The 20,300-nt window shown below is 36.2% G+C and overlaps 1 protein-coding gene across 1 annotated transcript in view; it reads left to right on the top strand.

The window, feature by feature from the left end:
* The window catches only part of COL4A4 (collagen type IV alpha 4 chain), a 66,702-nt gene that overhangs the window by 6,513 nt on the left and 39,889 nt on the right, over window positions 1-20,300 (top strand). The window contains exons 4-13 of the mRNA XM_058812028.1: window positions 1,432-1,509; window positions 10,986-11,120; window positions 11,993-12,037; window positions 13,665-13,781; window positions 16,156-16,224; window positions 16,449-16,484; window positions 17,217-17,279; window positions 17,709-17,744; window positions 17,912-17,953; window positions 18,865-18,945. Coding sequence (XP_058668011.1) covers window positions 1,432-1,509; window positions 10,986-11,120; window positions 11,993-12,037; window positions 13,665-13,781; window positions 16,156-16,224; window positions 16,449-16,484; window positions 17,217-17,279; window positions 17,709-17,744; window positions 17,912-17,953; window positions 18,865-18,945 — 702 coding nt within the window. The remainder of the gene's footprint in view (window positions 1-1,431; window positions 1,510-10,985; window positions 11,121-11,992; window positions 12,038-13,664; window positions 13,782-16,155; window positions 16,225-16,448; window positions 16,485-17,216; window positions 17,280-17,708; window positions 17,745-17,911; window positions 17,954-18,864; window positions 18,946-20,300) is intronic.

Raw genomic sequence — 20,300 nt, 5'->3', positions numbered from 1 at the left:
TTTCACATATAGTATAGTTTCAATATCTACTTTATTATTCCATCTGTACTGGCCTTCATATTACTCTTATGTTTGCAATGCCCTTACCTTCTTTCAAGTCCATCCTCATTGTATTCTTTCAAATATTTACAAGGTTTTTTTTTGTAAAGTTTATTTTTTTTTGTCCCCAAACTCATCCCTTTTTATTTGAGCTATTGAAGATGGAAATATTTTTTAAAAAATAACTGTTCAATCAGAAGAAAGGATAATAGTTCTGTTACTGGGAGCTTGTATTCTATTGACATTCCAGGAGAGGCAAGATTCTAACAACTATGTGAGAGACTAGTGCAGGGTAGATTAGTAATTTCATGGGAAATGCAGTGTGTGAAAGACAAGTAGTGTGTGAGAGAGACCATCATAGCCTCCTGTTCTGAGGCTTGGGAATTCCAGATATTCTAAAAATGATATAGATAGAAAGAACAGAATTTTACCTCCTTATCTAATATTTGTCAGAGTTTTCTCCTTGAAACATTGAAGTATGAGCCTATAGTGTTCTGTTAGGTATTAAAACCAGTAACAAAACAATCTTGACCTTGATAATAATGAAAACCCACACTGGGGAAATATTTATCACCATTTACTTGTTTATCTACATCATACTTAAATATTTTACCTCCTTGTTAAAATTCTTTTAAAATTATCTTTGACAATTTACACCATTTTACTCAAAAAATGCTATTTAGTAGACATTCCAACTTAGTTTATAAGTGCATGTGAAGTATGTTTATTATTACATTTGGAGAAATAGAAAAGCACAGTGATATGATGTTCATTTACAACACACAAGATCTACTGAACTTAGAATTTGTGTTTTCATTTCCCCTTGAATAGTTTTTTTTTCCTCATTGCAATTTGATGAAAAAGCAATAATTTCTGTGCTCTTAAAATAACAAATTTTTAATACAAGCAGTAAATTAATAGTAGGCAATGCATAATTACACCACGCATATACTTAGTTTCATTTAATAGACAAGAATTAAATTCAAGGTTTTATCTCTGAGTGAATGTCTTGCTTCTACACCTTGTTTTGCCCGTTATCATTTCATTGTAGTTGAACAATCTCCTAAAATAATGTGATGGATCACAAATTGTACATTATTGCCAATTAAATTCTGGTTCTGTTAAAATCTATTTCAGGTGCAGCTGGTTTCCTAAGTTATATTTGGCTGTAATATTTAGTTATGTAACATAACATGTAATTAAGGTCTTCCATCTTCTAAAACAAGTAATAAGCTTTAATTTATTGCTTCTACCTTGCCAGCATGTTTATGTTGATTAGAGATCTTTTGCCTTGAAAATCACCTAATTAGCTAATATGTCCAGCTGACAATACTTGATGATGTAATTGTTGTCTGCTGTGCATTGATAAATCCATAACCTTTCCATTTTTAGGGAGGATATGCATATATTGATCCATGTGGGGGACAGGATTGTTCAGTTTGTCGGTGCTTTCCAGAAAAAGGATCAAGGGTAAGTTGTGATTAGTGATAATTATAATTACTGTTGCAAATACTGTTCATTTTGTGCGCATTGCTGTTCCTGAAAATCAACATGGTTGATAAATCAATAAACCAATATTCAGACATAAGCACATCTGACAAACTGTATAATCCTGTCACTGGTGTCAAGTACAGCTGTCACTGAAGACACCTAAGATTGTAAAGAATTCTGTTTCTAATTGAGTTTGTACTAATCATGGTACCTTTCTTGTATTAAGGATTCTTTGAAATCAGTCTAGGAATTAGACAGATGTAATTCCTAATAACAGTAAAGTATAGAAATCTATACTTGTCTTCGATTAAGAGGCTGGTTGAAAGAGAATGTCCATGCCATTCTCTAGTTTTATAAGAACTTAGTTATTTCTTATTTGGGTTGGGTGACTCCAAAAACGTTAGCAGACTTTTTATCTTAGTCACTTAAGATACTAACTTTAAAAAAAACCTTGAATTTTCTTTGTCTTGTGAATAATTATAAAACAGCTCTAAGCCACTTTCACATTACATGCTAGAATTAGTAACTGTGCATGTTGCTAATTGCAATACGTTCATGATGATTAGTTTATCTTGGCAGTTCTTTCTCAGAATACATCTCTATATAGAGATAGCCAATAATTTAAACTTTGTGTGAGGAAAAAACATACATATGTACAAATTTTGTGTATATATGTACTGATTAGTGGTCAACTGAAAAATTGTCAGTGATGAAAATTGTTTCTACCAAAGTACTATGTTTAAGTTTAGGAAGGTTGAATATGGTGGATCAATTTTGGAAGAGCCACATGCCCCATTTCTTTGTGTACAACCTGAGTTGCCAGAACAGCAAGACACCTTTTTCTTCCTGTGCTTCTGCAGTTAGCTGCATGCTTTGCTGTGTCATGATCACTGCCCCGGTGTCCTTGGATCCTATCCTAATCCTCCAGGATTATGTCTATGTGAAAGTCCCCCATGCTGTAGGATTTTCATAATAGAGGCCTAGGATGCGTATATCTCTGTAACACTGTGCTAACAAAAGGGCATCCCAGGAAAAGTATTTTGACTGGTACCTCTGCAGTGTCCCTCAGTGCTACTGAACAGACTGTTTTGGATACCAAAAACCTGATCTGAAGTGCTATTTAAAAACAACTAACTCTCAAACAAGAGAGTTGCCCGGAAGTTCTGAATGACATGCTCATAATCAGTCAATAAATAATAAATACCTCCTGCAGTTGTTCTAGCTCTTTCCTAGGCTGTCCTCATCACATGTAAACTGTACTACAATTAATGCATTTACAGTTAGTTTTCTAAACAATTCCAAGGAACTAGACTTAAGTGCCAAATAGCAGTGTAATAAACATTTCAAAATTAATTCAGTGTTGTTATGCAACTGTAAGTCTGAGAATTGTACCATTTTCTGAAAAAACTCTGAAATAAGCATGTACATGTACCCTGATGGACAATGGATAAAGTACCTCCAATGTAATATTAATCTATATTTCATGCAGTCATTTATATTAATCAATATACTAGAAACAGAAGTACTCTTCAGACCCCACATGAAACATGGCTTCACTAAACACTGCCTCACACAGATTACTGCACATATTTTCTATCCTAATGTATGGTAATTAATAATTTTCTATAGGATTATTTAATATTTTCTTTCATACTACAATTCTTCTGGTTTTTAAACTTTGCTGTATTCTGCTTTTACACTCTGACACACTAACTTTGCTCTCCAATCTTTTGTGGAGACTACCCATTACAAAATAAAAGATTGGTTTATCTTATCATTAGCTTTCTAGAATGCAAAACATCTGCTTTATCTGCTTTTCTGTCTGAATCCTACTCTGGGGCTGGTTCCTCAGAGTTTTGCATCTTCCTCAATCCTGTCTTGAAATTGTAAAAAATAAATGGTTATTAAAAGCCTCTGGCATTGTACAGTACACAAGCCTAAAGATTCAGAACTTTTGTTAGCAAGCCTTCTATTTGCCCATTTGTGTTGCCAACTTATTTCAAAAGTTCCATACCTTCCAAGTGATTTCTCATGTGCAGCTCCTCACAGCACTAACTCCTTCTTCTTCACAGCACAACCAACAAACTCCAACTCTGCTCAGAGCACAACCAACAAACTCCAACACCCAGCTCACCCACTCTTTTGTAGCACTTATCTTCTTATTGGACACAGCTGTGGCCTATTAAGGGCAGGCCTGTTCCTAATCTTTGGTAATTAGTACAGCTGCAACTCCTCAGGTGTGAGACCACCTTCTCCACTATTTTCTTGCATTCTATTCCTCCACACATTTGAAAATATTTTAAATTCCTATATCAAAAGCCTTCTTTATGTAAGTGGACAAGATAATGATAATTAAGGTTTAGCTAGAGAACAGCAGATTATGGGAATAAAAAAATTAAACTGCCATGGCCATATTTGTATGTATTGATAGTGGGCAAGTTGACAGAAAAGTAAAAGCAAATACCTGAACTTTCATTTAAATAAAACCATTATAGCTATGCATCAGTTGCTCTATTGGATTTTAGAAGAGCTTGTGTACCTGTCATTTTTAATTCTCTCAACCATAACTTTGTGCAAGAAATAGATTTGTACTCCTATTCATTAGCAAGAAATCACTGAAAAAACCATTTTAATCACCACTGCTTTTAATTACATTTTAATTTAAAAAACATTTTAATTACAACTGCTAGTTGTATGTCATTACAATTGTTCACACCACAATAAAATTTTTACTTCTGTTCACTTGGGACTGCAGTCTTATTAGTTAGTCTCTCATGATACTGTTTATCGTTTAATCTTATGTCACAACTCAAAAGGACAAGACTCTCTTCCACAGGATCCATTAAAATGTGCTGCTAGGTCTCTTTGTCCACACTGTGTGCTATTATACCTGGACATTTCAGAACTGTAGAACAGCTAAATGAAGCAAAACATCATTAGTGAAAGTATATATATGGCAGTAAGTGTTCTACCTGACTTCTTAGATTCTTTTTCCCTTCTTCCTTTTTGGTAGAAGGAATCACCTGAAGTCTGTGATTTCAATTTTCATTAAAGACATAGTAAAACCTTTCCACCATTTCATCCTCTTTTTTTAAATTGGAGAGTTGTTTCCTGGAAAACTCCTGCAGTGTTGTATCACCAGCTTCCAAAAATGCTGGCTGCTGTAATAGAATTTAGATAGCTAAAAAAAAGTTTGCAGTTAGCACTGACCGATTGTAAACCTGTCCTGTGCTGACCCCTGTGCTGATCAAACCAGAGTTTGATCCTATTCAATTCCCTTGGCTTTGTTTTTAGTTAAGTAGATTTGGGAGGCAAGCATCTATTCATGAGCCAACCTGATCTGGCGTCATGTGAAATGCCTGGATCAAGTGAATAATAGCTAGAACTCAGCAGGACCAATGCTTGTTCTTTTGCAGATGAAGCAAGAGGTTGATTTTTTTATCCTAGTGTAGGGGAGAATGCAGCAAACAGAAATCTAAGAGGAGGGTTTTACACTTTCTGACACTTCAGATGTAAGGAGTAAGCATTCACAAGAGGTGCTGAGTCACTTGGGTGTCACAGGTAAGTCAGGAAGTCAGCTGGTATCCGTCACTGCAGGGCAAGAATGCACTGCCTTGGGGTAAGAATGAGCAAAGTTACCTGGGAGTAAGTCAGTATTCTGGCACTGCTTCTCTTGTAACATCTCAGTAGATCTTGTGAGTAAATTTCCTTAGTAGGTTCCATGGGCTATTGGAGTTCAATTTACAGCACAGTGTAAACATATTTAAAATGCACTAACTCAGAAAATGGTGCAAATTCTGTCTGTTTTGGGAAGTAAGAGATATTTATTAAAACACACTATGGTATTGGCATGCAATGGCAGTCTGTCATTCACATGGAATATCCTGTACTTGTATTTGAATTTTCAAATTGCATGCTCAGGAAATAAATATGTAAAATCCTTCTGCTTGGTCTCAAGTGCACTGTCAGAGATGTATGTACACTAATATCTGAGGAAATCTAGATTTCTCCCATTGATCATTTTTTCCCAGTACATTAGCTGTAAAACAGTTTTAAAGCAAAAGATTTTTAAAGCAGTTTTAAAGCAAAAGATTCCTGAGACCAGTTACACATTTCACTTACATTCACTGAAAATATATTATGTTTTTCTATAACGCAGACCCAGAGAAATGAAGAAATGAAACCCCTAAATCTATATCTGAAGCAGACCATACCTTTTTTTTTTTTTTTTTTTTTTTTTTTTGTAACTGGGCAGAGGAATAGGCAGTTCTCTGCCTGCAGAAGTTAGGATTTGAACTGGTAGGGAATGGGATCCTGCTTACCAGATTGTGGAATAGGAACAGAACCACCCCAGTCTTTAAGGAGAATCACACCAATCACTGCAAGGTCTCTTTGAGGTTGTTTGTCATGCATTGATGTCCAGCTACAGCATCTGTAAATTAGCATTTTTCATATTACACATTTATCAAATTTTCAGAAGTTTTGACCTTAGTAATTATACCTCCTTTTGTTCTTGGACATCTTTTTTTTTTTCTTAATACTTTTGGTTCCCCTGTCCTACCATACTGAAAATGGTATTTTTTCTCAGTTGCTGCAGATTGCCAAGCTTTTCTACATCAAGCAAGATAAAACTCTACAAAATTATTCTTTTTTACAGATTTGAATCAACCAAAAATTGTCAACAGTGACTTCAATAAAATATTACAGAGCAAAACTCAATTTTAGCTAAGCTGATGTTAATTATTTGTGGTCTATTTCTATATTATCTATGCTCTATTTGTAGCTCTCTATTTGTATCTTTCAGCCATTAGTAGTTAAGAATTTCAGTGCTAAATTATGATTTGTTGAGTTAAACACAATAGTGACACCCACTGGCTTATTGGATAGTTCTTCTTTTTATAGTCCCACAGGGTTAAAACACAAACCTAGTGCATACATTGTGGATGATGTTTTCAGCACTTCACTGTGATTTCTCATGCTTCTGTGAAGTACCACTGTGAATACTAAACTGCATCATCAGGGGTTTTGTTCTTACAGCATATTATATCATTGAAAAATATAATAAAGTTGCCAAATATAATTTGCCAAATTTTCCAATAGTTCAGAGCTTGGTTAAGATCTTCTTTACAAGAAAGGTAGAGTATTTACAAGGGCCTGTAGTAACAGAACAAGGGGTAGTAGCTTCAGGGTGAAAGACAATTTAGGTTAGATATGAGGAAGAAATTCTTCACTGTGAGGGTGGTGAGGCCCTGACACAGGCTGCCCAGGGAAATTGTGGATGCCTTATCCTTGAAAGTGTTCAATGCCAGGTTTTGAGTGACCTAGTCTAGTGGAAGGTCATCCCAACCATAACAGGGGGTATGGAACTACTTGATCTTTAAGATCCCTTCAATCCCAAACCATTCTATGAAATTCTATGATTCTCAAGCTCTAAGTATTATTGCATTTACTTGGCTAAAAATCGGTGAAAAAAATTATCTAATTGAATCTATTAAGGACAATAGACTGGATTTAATTCCAAATTGTGTGATTTCTCAGATTCATCTCATCTTAATCAGGTTTATATTTAGAAGAGGGTTTGTTCTGGGTTTTTTTTGAGCCTTGATTTACAGTGAAAATTAGTTTGGTTCTAGTCTTACACAATGAGGAGTAGAATCTTCCCAGAATGGACACCCCTCCAAACCCTGGAAGCTGTGGCTTTGCGGTGTAATTGACCAGCTCTTCCAAAAGGGGAGAAGATATGGGTGGAGCTTAGAGCAGCAGCAGATGCCCCCACCTCACTAAGCAAATTACAAAATAAAACATTTCTCCAAACGCCTTAGTGAGCACTCCTCTCTTGCCCACAGACTGCTTTCTTTTCCTTCTTGCTCTGTCCTGCTCCTGTGAAATGAAAATGACTGGTTACAAGCCAGAGTCCAATGCACAGTGGAAAGGGCTGCTGTACTATTTGCCTACAATCTGTGTGGAATTGCTGGGCATTTTCACTTTTGCTCTAATGAACAGAAGGTAAGTGCATTTCACAAATGACTGGTACATCTCCATAGCCTGTAACACAGGGTACTCTCCTCACTGAAGGTGATAACTGGGCTTCTTTTGACTTTTTTGATAATGAGAAGCAAGGCAATTCACTTGAGTAGCATGACTTTTTTTTATTTCCAATTAAGACTCCTTTAAAATATTGTGCTTGGGAGAGCTAAGTGCTCAAGGCATTCTCAAAATCAGATGCTCTTCAGTCTCATGCATTAAAAAAAAACAAAATTCCAGTTAACCTTGGCCATTGCCTTTTCCAAACAGCATTAAATGTTTTGTTGCATGATTCTGAAGTACTTGCAGTCTTAGTCTTAGGAAGCATAGTTAATTAAAAAAAAATATAGCCTTGTTTTGCTTAAAGTCAATTTCTTACTGCAGGTCAAGCCCAGGATATGCTATAATAACAGACTATAGTCTTGGCATGGTAGCTCCTGACCTAGACAATTAACAAGGCACTGAAAACCTAGAGGAATTTATTGGCATCAGATGGCAGAGCGGGCATAATATTCTGTTCATTTTATCTGAGCTAATTTGTCATTTCCACATGAGCATGACTACCTTCATCCTCTTTATTTTTACAGCTGTCCTGAGACTGTAATGCTGTGGTAGTCACATTGGATGGGCACAAATAATAGATGTGATAATAGATGTTATGGCATGGTATCAGTTTGGTCTTAACAAAGCTCCAGTCATTATCAGTCTTTGAGCTGAAAGAAAGAGAGAGAATCCATCAGCTTCACATGGCATGCTAAAGTTGTATCAGCTGCCAAACCCATTGTGAATTCTGAATTCAGTGACTCTGTTCTATGACTTCACTACCTTCTACTGAAGACCATGAAGTCAATTAAATTAACAGTGTAGCAGCAAATTAAGACATTTTACCAACCTAAAGGACTACATGTCCTGTAAGTGTTTATTTTTTAATTAGAATAACTACCATAGAATGCCTACAGTGTCTCAGCTTTTTTTATCTGAGTGCAATAAAAATCATGTTTCTTAACTGTCCAAAGGATATAACATGTTTGAAAATTTTCTCTTTCACCTCTTGAATTCAGAGCATATACACTATTAATTAAAAATACTGAAGTTGGTGCAGAAACCTGTTGTCAACAAAATGCACAAAAAGACAAATGCACTAAAAAATTAGTGCAAAACATCTTATGCTTTTCTTTTCCTGTTGATGAATGATGCATTTTGCAAAGTAACAGATAGTTTAGAGAACTAAAAAGTCATGCCACTTCCAGTAAAGTTAATGGCTCAAAGAGTTGTATTTTATTATTAGTCTGATTCATTTCCTTGTACACAAAATGATGCTTTAATTAAAATGCTTGTCCAATTATCTTTTTCAATCAAATATTTAAAGGGCATAATAGCTACCTTAGAAGTACTTCAATTAATAAATTAATTCTAACATAGAATGAGCAAGGCTCTGTGAGTAGACAGGCTGCAACTGCTCATGCAAGCAAACAGTCAGCACCCAGAATCCCAACTGTCCATTCACTGTTAACAAGGATGCAGAATCATCAGCTTTCAATACCAGTAGCACTTAATTTGCACAATATTTTACACTGCTGAAATTCTGGTATCTCAAAAATTGTAACTGTTAGAAAAGACAACATGCTAAGTCTGCCCTGGAATTTTTGGCAGTGACTTCTCTGGAAGCAGGATCAATGCTGAAGTGAGAGGAGCAAGTAAAGATAAATGGAACATGACTCATATGAGGATTCTTTTTTTCAGGTGGTCCTTATTTTTAAGTGTAGGACTTCTTTTCCCAGCCTCTGGACTAAGTTCCTGTTCATAGTTTAAGGGCCACTGGTCATCCAGCCCTACTTCCACTGGGGAAGGAACCTATAATATGTTCCTGTTCCAACATGTATTAAGTAACTGCTCTGTTGTTTTGTTGATTTGATTGAATGATGCATACCATACATTTTTTCACTTCTTTTCACTGTCAAATCACACTGATTTTAAAGACAATGAGAAAATAAATAAAAAGGAAAAGAAGCTTAAGTCCCTGGCTGTAATTCACAAGATTTTGTCCAGACAGATTCAGCCTGCTGAAATGTTTACACTGAGAAGAAAGCATTCAGTTATTTTGCTTCCTGAAACTACATATCTTCTTACAATCGTCTTTCATTTCTATCTTTTTTTTCTTCCTTCAATGCATTCATAAAAGTAAAGATATAGCCTGTTACTTCTGTGAATACTGAAATATCTTTTACTGCCCTCAAGTGGTCCTAATGCCATATGGTTTTCTCAGGAATGTGTGGGGTTCCCTTTTCCTCTCTTTTAAAATACAGGATTATAATTAATTATAATAATTAATTCTCTAATATAATAAATTATTGATTGATTATACATACTGTGTAACTAATAGAATTAATTATAGTTCTAATAATTTAGTATAATTAGTGGATGAAATCTTGAAAGCAAAACAGTCTTCAGTTTGGAAACAGAACAAGTACTAGGTAAACAAGGATAATGATATAAAATAAAAAAGATATGTAAGCAAAATAAAGACCTGCAAATACATAGATTTTTGTAGGGTGGAAGTGTAGACAGTTCACATGTGAAGCCTGATTGGAAAGCTTGCTTCATTCAGCACTTTGAATCTATGATTGCACAGTTGTTGAGCAGCACAGAACAAAAACTGCAACACATCTGAAACAACTGCACACCAGTGTTATAGACTGAAAAGTCAGTTGGCATGGTGAGCAATTTTGCTTTGTATAGTACCTTGGAAAAGTTGATAGAAATCTATGGAGATTGTATGGTAGTGAAGGTACAAATTCTCAATTTAGAGCAATTTATAGATAAATTACATTCTTCAACTTGCCAAACATTCTAACACAATCTATTAAAACTGATACTTTCTGTAAATATGTTAACTATTATATAGCTATATGTAAACTATTTTTTTTTTCTCCAGGAACTTCACAAGTTTTATATGAGGCATCAAAATATGAGAGTGTTTATGAAAAATGTGAGCTAGAAAAACTTAATTGGCATATCATGATTTGAAATAGGGAACTTGCTAGATTGTTCTAATTGTGTACAAAGTCCCTTTGTCTAAAAGGACTCCTCATTTTTCTGGTGGGAAATCACAATGCTCATTGAAGTCCTAGGCTTGCAAAAGGTGATACTTAAATTGCTGGAGCCAGGAAGACTTGGAGGTTATCCCAAGCATCTCAGAGAGGTGGTCTTGGAGACCTGATGAAGGTGAAAAGAAATTATCACCTCCAGCAAGTTGTTAAATTTGAAGGTCCTACAGCAGCTAATCCGTGAGACAGTTTTGCAGGCTGTCCAGCAACTGTTTTGAATCATGAATATTTATACATTGTTAGCCTTGTTTTATGCACAGGGTCATCTCTGAATTGCTGTGGGGGTTACAGCAGTATTCATTCACTTCTTTGGACTCTTTTCAGGGTCAGCCTGGTGAGCTGGGAGCTCAAGGTCCGATTGGGTCCTTGGGATCTACAGGACCAGCTGGTCTGCCAGGGGAGAAAGGACAGAGAGGTGAGAATGGGAAGCCTGGGCCAGCTGGAGAAAAAGGTGATAAGGTAGGAAACACTACAGACAGCTCTTTTAGGTTTATACAATGTTAAATGTTGATAAGTGAAACAGAAACTGAATGACGAAAAAAGCATTTGCCAAACTATACTATTGCTCACACAAAATTCTCACAGAAGCTAATTAAAGATAATTAACTCTTGAAAAAATATTTCAGATTTTGTTTTGCTGTGGATTGCAGAATTAGAATTGTCAGAAGATGTAAAAGATGGTGGACAGACTCTGATTGTCACATACCACATCATCCTCCTTAATCTCAAAGAATGTGTAGAAATGTGGAGCTGAAGGGAGCAGTATAGTGCTTGTAAAAATGCTGCACTAAACAGAGATTTATTACCACTTAGAGAGTATAAACTGCAGAGTATAATCTGCAGTTCAGATTCATGTCTTTCATATCTGCACAATCCCTGGCCCTTGGTACTTCATATTAGTTTTAATAGTCTAATTTGACTGATCTCAGAGTGAAATCACTAATGTCAGTATCTAGCACACTTGAAATGTAAATGCTGTAACCAAAATTTTATCAAAACAGGTGTAGGATTGTTAAATTATGTACAGAAATATTTTATAAGTTACAGGTAACTTCCTGTTCTGTCAATTTATAATCTTTGGAGTATGAATAGCTATTGAGTATTAGGTGTTTGTACCACCTGTTACATGGGTAACTGTTGGCACTACTCTTCTGCTAGGCCTGTAGAAGTTTTTTTCAGATACTTAATTTCTGAAAATTATGGCTTTTGATTCGTATTTTAAACAAGACTGGTTTTTTGTTTCTTGCTATATAGTAGCACATATTCTTCTTTTTCATTCTTTTTAAGTAATAATCTCATCAACTTTGTTTTTTCATATCACCTGTTTTTAGGGCCCAACCGGAGTCCCAGGATTTCCTGGTTTAGATGGTGTTCCTGTACGTATTAAACAAATATTTCTTTGTAAAAATTACAGATCCCATAAATTCATAGCAAGTCCTCTAACATTTCTCTCAGAGAGTTACATGTTTTGAAAAAAATGTAAAATAACTAGGTTAACTTCAACTGTGTTTCCTATTGATAACAAGCACCACCAAATCCCAAAGAGGTAAGTACAGAATTTTCAAGCAGGAGTGGGGCAGTGAAGGCAGAGACTGCCACTAGGCTTAAAAGCAGAGTATTTCTTCTCTCAGGTTCTATGATACACTTCTTTACTTGTAGTTTGCTTCGTTCATTTTTAACATCTCTGAGAATATCTCAAACAATGCACTGTTTTTTGTTCAAACATTCTGATTTTTGCTTGTAGTCCTGTTGCAGGAAGAAACTCAACCACTGAGTCCAGTAATTTTAACCTGAATAGGGACTGAATAAGCAAATTGGGTCCTAAATATGTCTTTATAAGCATGTGATAATGTACTTTTATTAATGTCTTTTTCAATGTGAAAATTGGTGAAATAGTATCTTAGATAATGCATTTTTCAAAATACTGTGCTAGAACTGAATTCTTGTGATGCTACCAGTTTCATGTGGATCAAACAGAGTTAAAATGTTGAGTTTTGAAAGTAAAAACAGAACCAAAAGCTAAGTGGGTGTTGTAGCATCTGTTTGTCAGCTGTCCACATTTGACAGTGGGACTGTTGCCAAAATGTCTGAGTAGTGCAGAGGTCACAAGCCCAAAATTTGGCACAAAAAGAGGAAGTGTTCCCAAGAAATGTATATTTTTTTTTCAAAGAATGTTCATTTGAAAACAGTGTCCACAAATTAGACTGAAGAATTTACAGACAAGAAGAAGGTAGAATTGACAAAAGTGTTTCAGGTAAATGACCAGGATACTCTCTTAATGATTTTTCACACTTCTCCCCCCCAAAAAAATTTTGTGTCAAAATTAATATTTTGTCATTACAAAAATCTTTAATTCTGTGCATTTTTTTTTTCTCCAACAGGATAATAATTCCAAGAAAATCTTATTGTTTTATTGCCCAAGTCCTAATTTTTAGTAGAACTAATCCTTATTTGGACACTGGTTAGTTATTACTAGGTTAGAAAAACTACAATCTCTGTAATTTCTGTGTGCCTGGGTCAAGCTATGTCCTCTTTTTACTTGTTTTATCCTAACAATTAAAAAGCATGAAGTTTCTTGAAATTATTATTTTTTCTTTTTGGGTTTTTTTTTGTGGGTTTTTTCAGCTTTATAGCTGTAGTGGGTCTAGTACTGTCCGAATTGCCAGTGCACCCAGTAGAATTTTTACCCATTTTCTGCTGTGAGATATGGATCAGGAGGAGGGCAAAACAGGCTCAAAACTTTTAAGGGTATAAAGAAAAGTTTATGAACAGAATTAAAAGAAAAATAAACAAAAGACTTACCTCATTTGTTCTACCCTACAAAAAATCTATTCAGAATCAAAGACATTTCTAATGCAAAAGAATATGAAACCAGCACCACCATAAAGGTCATCAGAGGTCATCTCATTCACATCTGAGATATATTTATTTCTGAACTGTTCTGTTAATTTAAAAAGTAATTTCCCATTAATCATTTCTCACCAAGATTGAACTGTCTTTCAGGGCCTCCCAGGAAGGGAAGGACCCAGAGGCAAGCATGGTTTGGACGGCTGCAATGGCTCGAGGGGAGACCCAGGATTCCCAGGAGAAAGCGGTTATATGGGACCAAGAGGTCCTTATGTATGTGAGAGGCATTCCCACTGTGCACCTGCATTTCCCCTCCAAGCTAACAGCTCTTAAAAGGACTCTTAGACTGTGGCATCAGCTTTACAGTGCTGCACAGGGAATTCCCAGGAATTCTTACTCACGTTAATGGGAGTGAAACGCTGCCCTAACAGATGAAGCTTGAAAGTGAAATAAGCTTCTATATCCTTGAAGTACATGTGGCTGCCTTGAGAGTTAAATTCTGTCTTGTTTCCCCAGAATTGCCACTCCAGCTGAAAAGGAGTAGCTTGAAACCCCCTTAGCATTCATTAGTACTTGAAATTTCTTAAAAGCATGACTAGCAGGGACATACATGAGGTAACTTAGAAATAAGTGGAAGGTTCAACAAGGCTAAATCCTGTTTCACTCTAAGATTTGGTACCACTTTTTTACACATATGTGCTCTGTGCACTCCTAGTCTTGCTTAGACGTGTATCTGTATTTGCAGAGATCGTTCCACAGTTAAAAAGTTTGAAATTAGCACTTTAATATTTGTTTACTTTTTCTGGTAAAATGGAAGGCACTTTAAAATTGTTTAAGTAGCTGTGTTAGCAGTACTCAACTGCTGAAAATAAAAAGATTCTTGCCATTAAGCTACAGTAGTTTATTTCTGTAGCTTCAAAGAAATTTTACTCAAGAGTTCTAGTCACCAGTCTTTGATTTATTGTGAAAACAAGTTTTAGTTCTGAATGAATAACAGCTGATTAGTTGATCTAACAGCTTCCCTGAAATTTTTTAAGTAACACAATAAAAACAACTGCACTTTACATGAAAAATCAAATGTGGTTAGTGAGAGCTAAATAAAATGCTGAATTCAGCCATTAGAAAAATGTGGAGAGGATGCAAGAGTGTAATGATGTTATCAAAGATTATAACAATTAGAATAAAATACACTTTCGTGCTATGAAAGACACAACATTGTAAACTTACTAATAACCTCATTTGTAATACCTCTGCAAGTAACTTGTTACTTCTGCTGAAACTCTACATTCACGTGTATTTTCTTATGTACTACGGTCTTCAAAATAGAGTTTTACTTTTTTGTAATTAGACAAGTGGCATAAAGGAAAAAAGGAACATGGGACAGCAAAAATCCTACCAATTTCAGGAGTCTGCTCTTTGGAAAGCCTAGAAAAGTATTTGCATCCTACAAGAACTGGGAGACACAATAGGCATGTAGCCTTGGATTGCATACTAAAATTCCAGTGCAAATTCATTTGGCTACCCAGAAAAACAACACACAGTAACCATATTTGCTTGTGTGCAAGAATGCTCTTCCAACCTCTCTATGCAGATTGCCTATTTTTGAATTGATTTCTTGCACCAGGTACTAACTTGACTGTACATTACAGCCAACATTTTTATTTAATTCTTATTTATAACATTGTCCTGTACCATTTTATTTAACACCATGTACCTATGGTTTTAATAAATTGGCTTTACTTCATTGACCTTGTTGGAAATAAAGTAATTTCTATCTGTAAGGCCTCACCTAAGTCATATAGAAGATAAACTTAATCTAACAAAAATGTTTTATTATAAAAGAGACCACGTGTAAAATAACTAAAGATAAAAACAACTTTTGATTTGTTTACTGTGCTCCCTAACAGCTGTTGTTTACCTGTAAATTGTATCCAATCTACTGTAGCTATATCCACCTGCAGACAGCTGTAATTCTTCCTTTTATTGTACTATTCCAGGGAGAAATACCTTCCTTGTTTCATTCTGACTGCAGGATTTGGACAGACAGTTTATGATATCATGAACACTGTACCAGTACAGTTTTAAAGTGGTTGACAGTGTCCCATTTTATTGAATTCAGTATTCAGGTGGTTAACTTAGTTAAATTATATCCACTGTACTTGGATTTCAAATGGAAAAACTTCAGAAATAACAATTCAACATTCAAAATATTGAATACATGCATCTAATACAGTCCATACTTTTTTTTTTTTTTTATCTGTATGCAGTATCACTTTGAATTCTTCTGAATCACACAATGAACTTTCATGGAAGGCAGAGGGCTAGTACTTAAAACCAATGCCTCCCTGAAAGAAAAAGAAAGCATATTGATACTAAGGGCAAGATTTGTGAAGATTGTAGAATATTGAAGGACTCAAAGGCTAAGGAGCACCTAAACAGAGCAGGAGTCCAGAAGCTGTGGGGACCTGGTTTGCTCAACTGTACAGAAGGCTTTTTTAGATAAAATGATCATTCATGATCCTAGTGGATTGCCCTGTGATATAGGGGCACCAGAAAGTCACAGTCTGAGAAGTTATCATACATTCTCCATGGAAATGTATGATATCAGTAAGTAGACCATGTTTTAAAAGACTCTTTTTCTTTAAAGGGAATTCCAGGGCAAAAAGGAGAAAAAGGAAATTCAGTGTATATTTTACATTTTGGAAAAGGACTTCCGGTAAGTAACTGATTGTGAAAAAAATAATCTATTTCTAGGAAAACATGTATGGTAAATGTAATTGTTCCATTACTCCTCACTAGCTATAAAACTTAGTGGGAAAAAAAAATTAAAAACACATATACAACTCTAACAGCTAGTTTATGATCTTAATATCTGTAAAGTTAGAAAATACCCACAAGAAAGCTTGAACTGATTCATTTGCTAAATGATTGTCATTACAGGGAGAGAGAGGTGATCCTGGACCCCCTGGCCTGCCTGTAAGTACAGTCAGTGGGTTCTAGAACTGCTTTTTGTCTTGAAGATCTTCCATTTTTTCTCCTTAGTATGGTAAGAAATATTGGGGTTTCTCTCTGCCTGCCTTAAATAGCGAAATTCTAGAATAAAGTCTGAGAAATATCAAGTCTGTATAGTTTGTTCCTATGGCTAGTTCATGTTGGCTGAAAGGGAGTAGAAACAGACCATCCTCACTGCATTAGCTGTGTGTGGAGCAGCTGTTGCCCTGGTATTCACAGAATATTTTCTCTGTGAACTTCAAGATGTGAAATCTTCTCCTACAGTATCTGATGGGTCTCCCAAGAATACGTAGCACTCTACGATATTCCAGCCATAAGAACATGAAAGAAGAAGAGAGAGTTTAATTTTGTTGCCGGATCACATTCTTGGTGGCTTTGGGTTCCTCTTGTTATACCCTTCAAAAAGGCAGTCACCAATGAATTGTATCAAGTCCCTACACCATAGCACAATTGCTGACAAAGAGAACTCCCCATGCATTAATAACATAGAACTGTGCCTTGTCCAGTATTACCCAGAAGCTGGTGCTGGGCTGCTCTCGTCACAGGGAGATTTCAGGCACGGTGTCAGCTTTAGGCTGTGGGTGGAATCCAGTGGCCAGTAGGCTGAGTCCAAGGTGGTCTAGAGGTGCTGGGTTTGTGTAGGAAAGGGCAAATTCTTTCTATGTTCACAAAAAGACCTTTTTCAATCTTTTCCAGGGACCTAGGGGCTCAAGAGGTACAACGGGCCCATCTGGATACCCAGGCCATCCAGGCTTGCCTGTAAGATCCCCACAGTTATACAGCCTTGCCTTAGGATATGCATTCATTCTTGTCTACCCATTTTAGACTTGCCTTAATGTGAATCAAAGCCTAGAAGTAATTTTTGAGGCAGGTAATAAGCTTTGCCTTATGAGTTTGGAAGTTGAGGAATATACTGTTCCTTCCCATGTCTGCGTGAACATGTTTCATCCTGGCAGTCTGTGGTCATGGAGAAATGCTCCTAGTGCTCTCTTTTTCCAAGACCACCTGTGGGAGACAGGAAAGGGGGAAACCAGAGGTCAGCCAAAGCAGTGACCAAGTGAAGTAAATTGCACTTTGGAATAGGTAAAAGAGAAAATTCTGCCTCTAGGTCTTACGAGCAAGAGGAAATAATTTTCAAAACCTGTCTCTAAATCAGACATATTGATTTGTCTTCATTCTCTTTTAAAGGGTGTTCCAGGTTACCCTGGTTTGCCAGGTGAACAGGTGGGTAATAACTTCTGAAGCTGTTAGTAAAATAATAATTTATACAAGTATTTGAAATGTTCCTTTTGTTTATTTTTTATCAAGTTTTTCAAAATAATTTCTTGATTAAACTCTAATGTTAATATTTTCTGATCATGCTGAAACTGTGTACATTCTTTATCAATTAGGGAAATCCAGGAATTGGAGTGGATGGACAAAAGGGGGAGCCGGTAAGAAAACAAATAATATTAAATATATTATTGCTGTAGAGTTAGAAGAATACTAGAGTCTTGTTGAGTTCCCTGGAACGCGTTCATTTGTGGCATTGTGTCCTGCTCATCACATTAGAACAGAAGAAGTTATTGAATCAATTCTGAGCAGAAGGAATTCCTTCAGTGAGCTGCATTCAGGAATCAAGCACATTCTGAAGATTTTGAAAAACAACCATCAGTGTTACTTAACATTTACATACATTCTGAACAGACACTGCCTAGGTAATCACAACAGTATTTGTGATTACTTAGTGACTGGACCAGATCAGTCCCTGAATCTCATCTCTTGCTAAGTGCAGAACAGATGTCAAGGAAAGGGTGTAAGAAGCACATGATAACAGTTCTTTACCAGTCTCCACCTATATTAGCATATTCAGGATATATAGAACCAATGTGGAATATTTGAAATTTCTTCTATGAATTGGCCCAATCAATTCTTAGAATTTGTGCAAGTGTCTAACCTACACAACTTTCCACAACAAATCAATAATTTCATTTCACATTCACAAAGTCTTGTGCTCAGAGGCTTTGGTCTAGAATATGAGAGACTGTATGTACACATAAGAGATTTGACAGTCCTGTATCTGCTATCTCCACAGCAGATTTGGAGCAGGAGCCAGGCATTCTCATTTATTTCCTTAGCTGTAGCATAATTTTTAATGAGTCAGGAGGAGATTAGATTGCCAACTTTACTCATCTGGGCAGATGTAAAGAGGCTTACAGATCTCAGTGCAAACCTTTATCTGCAGGTAATTAGTATATTTTCAGTGGGTACAGAAATATGTAGTGCTATGGTACAACAGGAAAACAAGCTGAGTGTCACTGAAATGCTGCATGGAACATCTCTGCTGTTGTTTTGGCTTCCACAGGGTGACATTGGACTGCCTGGGCCCCCTGGGTCACCACTGTTAGTTGGACCTCCTGGAGCTCAGCTGTTCAAAGGACAAAAGGTGTTAATTTGTCATCATGTTTAACAGTGCTCAACTTAGCAAGTACAATCCTGTGATGTAATTTTTGCAAGGATGGCATAAGGTATACCTATCTTTCTGTAAGAAACCACCAACTGCAGCAGAATCCTCTGTTCAGCACCCTTCCTACAAGCTTTCAGGAGAGGACACCCCATGTGTACTTTGGCTCATGTTCTGGAGGGAAGACTGTCTTGATGCAGAAAGGAGATACTGCCCTTGCTTTAGTGTTCTTCAGTTTTTGTCACTGCAAATCATGTTTCAGGCATCTTGGCAAATTTGATTACTTTGCTATTGAATCCCTTTGTGGCTCTTCAGTAATACTTTACTTGTTTAATACAATATAAATTTTGCATATCACTGGCAACTGTACTCCAATCTACAGTTTTGAACCAACCTTAACCCTTCTAGGGTGTCCTTTTTAATATAAAAATTAAGTGTAATTTTGTTGTCAATTTTTATTGCAAATTTTATCACAGAATAATGGAATCATCTGAGTTGGAAGAGTCCTTAAAGATCAGCTAGTCCCAGCCCCCTGCCATGGGCAGGGACACCTTCCACTAGACCAGGTTGTTCAAAGCCTCATCCAAACTGGCCTTGAACATTTCCAAGAATGGGACATCCACAACTTTCCTGAACAACTTGTACTTCTTCAAGATCACACCTACCATAGCCACAGCTGAGTGGCTTGGAACATTAGAATGTTTGTAACCCATGTTTTTTTTAAACAAAAATGTGTTACAGAGCCCTATATTGTTACAGAGTCCTCTGCATCCTCAAGTCAGATTTCCTCAAATACACAAATGAAAAGGTGAAGTTGGCATTGCCAGCTCCTTGCAGCCTCAACTCAGGGAACCAGTAGATTTCACATGTTAGACCTTGACTTTGATCATGCGAACAGCTGCTATACAAGTGTATGAAGAGAGGGAAAGGACCAAAAGAACCTCCATAAACTCCCCACGTTCCTGGGAAGTGGGACATTTGCTGCTCTACAACACAACACAATCATGGCTGTGTAAGCAGCCATTCAGACTGGGGCTGTACTCAAAAGTGAAGATTTATGCTTGTGAGTACTTGCATCAAGTACTTGCATCAAACCAAGAAGAGCAGCAAATTAAAATATATATCCATCTCCCTCCACAGTCATTATGCTGGTCTGACAGCATTAACAGAAATAAAGATAAGTACATAAATGTTTTTCTTCCTTTTCTTTTGTCTAGGACACATAAAGAAATACACCCAGTGCTTAAAAACATACCATTTAACACTTCTAATTCATAATAGGACTTTAAAAAAGTTAGCACATAGGCATATCCTGCATATTAATATACACAAAACCT

Source organism: Ammospiza caudacuta, chromosome 11 (assembly GCF_027887145.1).
Source record: "Ammospiza caudacuta isolate bAmmCau1 chromosome 11, bAmmCau1.pri, whole genome shotgun sequence".
NCBI classification, from domain to species: domain Eukaryota; kingdom Metazoa; phylum Chordata; class Aves; order Passeriformes; family Passerellidae; genus Ammospiza; species Ammospiza caudacuta.
Note: the sequence above shows the minus strand (reverse complement) of the source record. Positions and strands in the feature narration are given on the sequence as shown.